The sequence below is a fragment of the Austrofundulus limnaeus genome, unplaced genomic scaffold (assembly GCF_001266775.1).
Source record: "Austrofundulus limnaeus strain Quisiro unplaced genomic scaffold, Austrofundulus_limnaeus-1.0 Scaffold30, whole genome shotgun sequence".
Lineage (NCBI taxonomy): Eukaryota > Metazoa > Chordata > Actinopteri > Cyprinodontiformes > Rivulidae > Austrofundulus > Austrofundulus limnaeus.
This window is the reverse complement of record NW_013952432.1, coordinates 2,963,642-2,969,988: the sequence shown is the minus strand read 5'-3', so window position 1 is coordinate 2,969,988 and position 6,347 is coordinate 2,963,642. Positions and strand designations below refer to the sequence as shown.

Sequence of the window (6,347 nt, the reverse complement as noted above, 5' to 3'; positions counted from 1 at the left end):
TCACATCACGGATCAGTCAGCAGCATCTGATCAATATGTGAACTGAAAGTGAAAGTAGTCAAACTGAATTTTTAACAAACCAAAATACAGTTTCAAAGAAAATTAATTCAGATACAAAACTTTAAATTCAGTTTCAATTTAGTAAAATTTATTTTCAAACCAATGCATTCATTTCAAATTCTGCACGTTCAGATTCAATCTGAGCAAATCAGATTCACTTCCTGCTGGTACAAGATTGATCCCATACTAAATCTTGAATCTCGTTTAAAACCTTGTTTTCTCCATGTGAAACTTCCAGAAACATCAGGAGTTTGTCAGACGTTCAGGTCACACAGATAGCCTGCGGGTACCGGCACTCCCTCGCACTTTCAAAAGGTGAGCACGGCTCGTCTCCTCTCACAGAACTGTTTCACAATAATAAACAGTTGTGTTCGTCTTCAGGCGGTCAGATCTTCTCCTGGGGCCAGAACCGATACGGTCAGCTGGGTCTGGGCTTAAGTGGACAGAGCATCCCCACGCCTCAGATGGTCCAGTCTCTGCAGGGAATCCCCTTCGCTCAGGTCTCGGCGGGCGGGGCTCACAGCTTCGCCCTCACCCTCTCGGGCGCCGTCTTCGGCTGGGGCTGCAACAAATTCGGCCAGCTGGGTCTCAACGACACCAACAGTGGGTGCTCGGAACCGTGACGTGAATGTGAGGGGTCTGMACGCAGAAGCTTGACTTTCAGTTCCTTTTTTTAACAGATCGGCAGCACCCAGTCCTCCTGAAGTCTCTGAGATCACAGAGAGTGATTTATATCTCCTGTGGAGAAGATCACACAGCTGCTCTCACCAAGGTGGGCTCTTTATTAATATACATGCTGTACATTTGGGATTAGTAGGAATTAATAATTATAATAACTAGACTCTGTCATGGTACGGGAAGTGGTTTTTSCAAAATACGCTGTTCTCATATGAGGACACTGGGTCTAATACTTGAGCCACCATGCAAGATGAGAAACTTCATGACAGCCTTTCTGGTGGAAYCATTTTCCTGGTTATTTTAGTAAAACAGCAGCCAGATGTTGACCATCATCATCATCATCATCAGTGACAACTTTCAGATTGCTCCTCAGGTTGAAGAACCGATTATGTGACATGGTGACAGAAAATCACAGATAAGATAAACCTTTATTGTCATTGTGCAGAGCACAATGAAATTACAGTTCACAACACCCATTCACAAGAAGATTAAGATATAATTATTAGGGCYGCAACGGTACAGAAAATTCATGATTCAGTTCGGTTCAGTACTTTAGTCTCACCGTTTGATATTTTTTCAATACAAAAGAGAAATGTGCACGCCCTTTTTAAGTTGTAATTTATTTAAATTAATTATGAACATTTGTTTAACCTCAAAAGTTCAGTTTTTAAGTCAAATGTTGCCGAAACAGCAACTTTCTCAGTGGATCTGTGCTCCACAATGCTGCCTAGGTGGAGTAGTCGAACACAGATCCACTGATCCTTCAACACAGAGCATCTTCAGAAGACAAGCTGATAAAATAAATATAAAAAATCTGTACTGATCCATATGTAGTGTGTAATGAACGGTTTGATACGGGTACATGTATTGTTGCACCCCTAATAATTACCTGGTTGAACAAATGGACAACTTACATTAAATATTTACATTTATGAACTCTTCTAAATATTCTGTGGTTCATCCAACCTCATGACAGAGTCAATAACAACATATAGTCCCAGTGTCCTCAAATGAGGACTTCACCTTTACCAACATTGTATGTTTTGATACAAGAATGTGCATGCCTTTATGAAGCTAAAGATGTAACTGTGCGTAAATGCACTAGTTTCAACATGAAATATGGATTTTCTAACCGGAGAGGCTGGGATCCCCGCCATCTTTTTTTCACTAAAACGAGTGTAATGTTGTCATGTGACCACTACGTGGTGCTAGTAATAAGGCCAGTGGGTCAAAGTTGAACGAAAAATGAAATATGACGCAGAGAGGCAAAAATATAACGTCCTCATATGAGGACACTGGGTTTGTTGTGGTCAGCCTCTGTCTTCACACACTTCAGAGCTCGTGAAACATGACGCAGAGCTACACGACACAGAACGTGTTTATTTTTCCTGCTGGAGTTTCCACTAAGATATCTGCCRTTTGGCCATGGATAGAGCACCACACTGTTCTACCTCCATCTGTGAGGTTTTGATTGTTTGACTCTTGAAGTGTCGTAAAGATGGACTTTCTGACAACGGCTCCTCCAAACTACCTGATGTTTGGACTCACAACAACATAAATAATTCACAAAACAATTGAAGCAAACACATCTGCTACTTTCTGACCAATCACAGAAAACTGTGAGGGGGGGTGGATTCTTCTAAAGCCAATGTTTTAATTGTAATATTTCTGTATTTTAAATTGATYTTATWTTTTTACATATTTGTGTTGCTTTGCTTTATTTATTTGGCTGAGTTATGACGACACCACTTTGGTCAACCCTTGTTTTTATGTGCTAAATAAATAAAATAAAATGACGTAACTGTGACGATGAGCGTGTTGGGTCCGTTAATCGTTTCTGGTCTCATTTGGGACGGTCCTACAGGAAGGAGGGGTGTTCACGTTTGGAGCAGGAGGGTACGGACAGCTGGGCCACAACTCCACAAACCATGAAATCAACCCCAGGAAGGTGTTCGAGCTCATGGGGAACGTGGTCACGCAGCTCGCCTGCGGGAGGTTTGAGTTTATGAACCGTTTATTCTTAAAACTGACGAGGAAACGAGCTCAATTTAACCCAAATAAACACCTTTATTTGCTCCTGTGGTCCAGGCAGCACACGCTGGCCTTCACACCCGCCTGTGGGAAGATGGACTCATTCGGACTCGGCGGTAACGGACAGCTGGGCACGCGCTCCACCAGCAACAGGAAGAGCCCCGCCCCCGTTAAAGGCCCCTGGGTCGCCGCCACAAAGGAAAACGGTGAGACTCCAGGGTAGAAAAGCGAGTTTTCTGGATTTGTTTCTTCTTCTCTCACATATAAAATATATTGTTTAATAAATCCCTCAATGTTTCTTCAGATCAGGAGCAGAACTGTTTTGTCAAAAGGATTTATGCAGGAGGAGATCAGAGCTTTGGTCATTATTGCGAGGTAAGTTTAAAAGGTCTCTGAAAATCCCCAAAATTAAAATCTAAAACTTGTCTGTCGTTTTTCCTTCTGCTTTGATTTGAAGCTTTAGCCTCTTTTTCTTTTTTTCTTTCTTTCTGAAATGTGTTCTTACAGAACCGTCAGGATGCAGAGGAGAGCAAACAGGATCCTCGGAGGAAAATTTGCTTCCTGAGCGAGGAAATTGTGCAGAAATGGCTGAATTACTCAGCAGGAAGACTTCCTCTGGAAATCTCCAAGTAAATAAGAAAAAAACTTTGTTTTGGTGAAAATAAATTCAGGTTTTTGTAAATAAAACAAAATGTTTTGTTTTTGTGGTTTCTGTAGTGAAATCAACCTGCTGTTCTCCTCAGCGAGCTGCCTCAACGCATCTTTTCTGTCCACCAGGTAAAAAGACAAACACACAAAAATCAGAAGATTGGCTAAAAATGGGAGAAGCCTATATAAAAGGAGCTACATGCTAGCTAAAAGTAGAAAGACATTAGCTAAAGAAAAAAAAGGAAAAAGCTAGCAAAATTATTAAAAAGTTGGTTAAATGTGGCAAAAACCCAATACAAAAGGAGCTAAATGCTAACTAACAGTTGAAAGTAGTAAAATACATGGTAAAAGTAGCAAGAACATAGCTGAAAGCTAAAACCAACAAAAGGCTAACTAACAGTTAAAAGTAGCACAATGCTATCTAACAGCTAAAGTAGTAAAATAATAGATAAATGCAGCAAAAATAGCTAAAAGCTAAAAGATTGTTATAGTATTAAAATGCTAGCTGATAATTTAAGTTTGAAGAGACTAGATAGTAGTAGCAAAAAATTAGCCAAAAGCTAAAATGAACGACAGGCCAACTAAAAGCTGTAAGTAGTAAAAGGTCAGCTGATAGCTAAAGTACAAAGACTAGCTAAAAGTAGCCAAAAGTTAAAACCAGAAAAAGTCCAACTAAAAAATATAAGTAGTAAAATGCTAGCAAATAGCTTAACGTAACAAAAGGCTAGCTAAATGTTAAAAGTAGCAAAAGCCTAGTTGAAAGTAGCAAATAGATTACTAAGACCTGAAGTTATAAAAGTCTAGCTAAAAGCAACAAAATGCTATCTAACCAGCATGCTTCAGCTGCCTTCAGACCCAGGTCTCCTTTAAAAAATAAATCTGATCATAGTGAGATTTGACTGATTTGAATAAAAATTAAATACCAGCAGATAAACTAAATAATTTAAAGTGCCTTTGAGGTCAAATTTTTGTAATGCATATAAATGCATTTTTAGAAAGTGGACATGGATAAAATATTGCAAAAGAAATTTCATGTTGCTGAGATGAACAGTTGTTGATATATTTGCCTGTAAAGTAACAGGAAGTGATGTCAAAGGGGAATGTCTGAATGTAAACAGAGCGTTGATACAAAGGCCAACAACCCAGACTGTAGAGAAGAGTCTGATGTTTTAGATTATTTTAAGTCTCTATCAGATAGATGAAGAAGAGTCGGAGTTATTAAATAATATTGTTTCATTAAACAAAGACCAGAGAGTTTTCTTTGTTAAAGAGTTCCCCTTTGATGTCACTTCCTGTTTCACTTWGGCTGAGCCAAGTTCAAAAGAAAATATGTCAGTTATGGGACAAAATGGGTAAAATTGTGTGTATTATTATTCCAACTTTCTTAAATATAAAGAGGTTTTCTTTKACTTTTTGTATTTGAAGGATATGCATGACACAGGCACTTTAAAAGTAGCTAAAGGCTAACTGTCTGCTACAACAACAGAACCAGTAGCTGAAGCAGAGTTTCAAAACAACAGGTTTCCTGAGGTGTTTAAAGTGTGTTTCTATGAAGAAATTATTTGTAAACAAAGTTAAATATTTACAAAAATGTAAAAGTCACAAAAACCAAAAGTCGCAGCAACCATCTCCTGTATGAGCTGAACGTTTTGATATGTGAACGGCTAAAATAGCACAAAGTGCGCAGAACTAATTACATTGTTGACTTGTTACTGATGTTTTGTTTGTTTGTTTGTTTGTTTGCAGTAATCCAGACCACTTCAGTACCAGTGGTAAATGTTCAGGGGTGGACATGAACTCTGCTCGGCTGCTCTTCCACAGACTGATTCAGCCAGACAAACCGGAGGTCTCTCAGCAGGTGGGCGGCTTTCAGAGGGCTCCCTTCAGTTTTCTCCTGCTGACTCAGCGTTTACTAAATAAATGTGTCTACCTCCTCCTGTCTGCCTCAGGTCGCTGCCAGTCTGGAGAAACACCTGATCCCCAGGTTGAGTAATGCCCCCCCGGACATCGAAGCCCTGAGACTCTACGTCACGCTCCCAGAATGCCCTCTGTTCAGCGACCGCAGCAATTACATCACCATCACCATTCCCTTCGCCAAGTGCGTGGTGGGCCTGACGGAGGCGGCGCTGAAGGTGTTGGGTAGGACCGAGCGCGGCTCTGGTGTCAGACCGACCCGGCTTCGGTTCCTGTCCGTAACACAGAGGTTTTGTGTTTGCTTCAGGAAACTGGTGGTCCACCTTCGAGCCCCAAGTCTTCCAAAGGTTGGTGGATCTGTACAAAGACGTGGTGGTCTATCTGCTCCAGATGCACAAGGTGGGCATCCCGCCGACGGAGCAGAGGATCTTCTCCTGCTTCCTGGACACGTCCCTTTGCTTCCTGGAGGTCCTGCACAAGGTCAGACAGGAGGGAAAACGTCCTCATGTCCTCTTTTCAAAGATGGCTGCTGATTTTTCTGTTTTCTCTCAGGTGAACGAGAAAGCAGGAAACATCATCCAGTACGACAAGTTCTACATCCACCAGCTGGACGACTTGGTGGACATAAAGAACGACTACGTGACGTGGATCCAGAGGCAGATGTACCCCATGGTGAGTCTGCTGTTTGTCTCTTCATCAGGACCACCTGAGTCCACTGTGTCTAACGTGTTTGGACCTCATGTCCTCAGGGTCGGGACGGCGTCGTGACTCTGTGCAGGTACCCCTTTGTGTTTGATGCCCTGGCCAAAACTGCTCTGCTGCAGACGGACGCCGTCATACAGATGCAGGTAGGACCGGTTTCTGTCTCTGAGCGTGTTGGGTTTTATTTTTTATGTGAATGTTTTGTCTTAATGTGTCCTTTTACCCACTGTTGTTTTGTTTTTACCCACTGTTGTTTTGGTTTTACCCACTGTTGTGTTGGTTTTACCCACTGTTGTGTTGGTTTTACCCACTGT

At 41.4% G+C, this 6,347-nt stretch overlaps 1 protein-coding gene across 1 annotated transcript in view; it reads left to right on the top strand.

The window, feature by feature from the left end:
• Window positions 1-6,347, top strand: part of herc4 (HECT and RLD domain containing E3 ubiquitin protein ligase 4) — a gene marked incomplete in the record, with an annotated part of 16,422 nt that overhangs the window by 3,960 nt on the left and 6,115 nt on the right. The window contains 13 exon segments of the mRNA XM_014005442.1: window positions 299-375; window positions 442-663; window positions 741-832; window positions 2,603-2,733; window positions 2,827-2,975; window positions 3,074-3,144; window positions 3,277-3,398; window positions 3,487-3,546; window positions 5,164-5,275; window positions 5,367-5,556; window positions 5,639-5,811; window positions 5,884-6,003; window positions 6,081-6,179. Of these exon segments, the coding sequence (XP_013860896.1) occupies window positions 299-375; window positions 442-663; window positions 741-832; window positions 2,603-2,733; window positions 2,827-2,975; window positions 3,074-3,144; window positions 3,277-3,398; window positions 3,487-3,546; window positions 5,164-5,275; window positions 5,367-5,556; window positions 5,639-5,811; window positions 5,884-6,003; window positions 6,081-6,179 (1,618 nt within the window).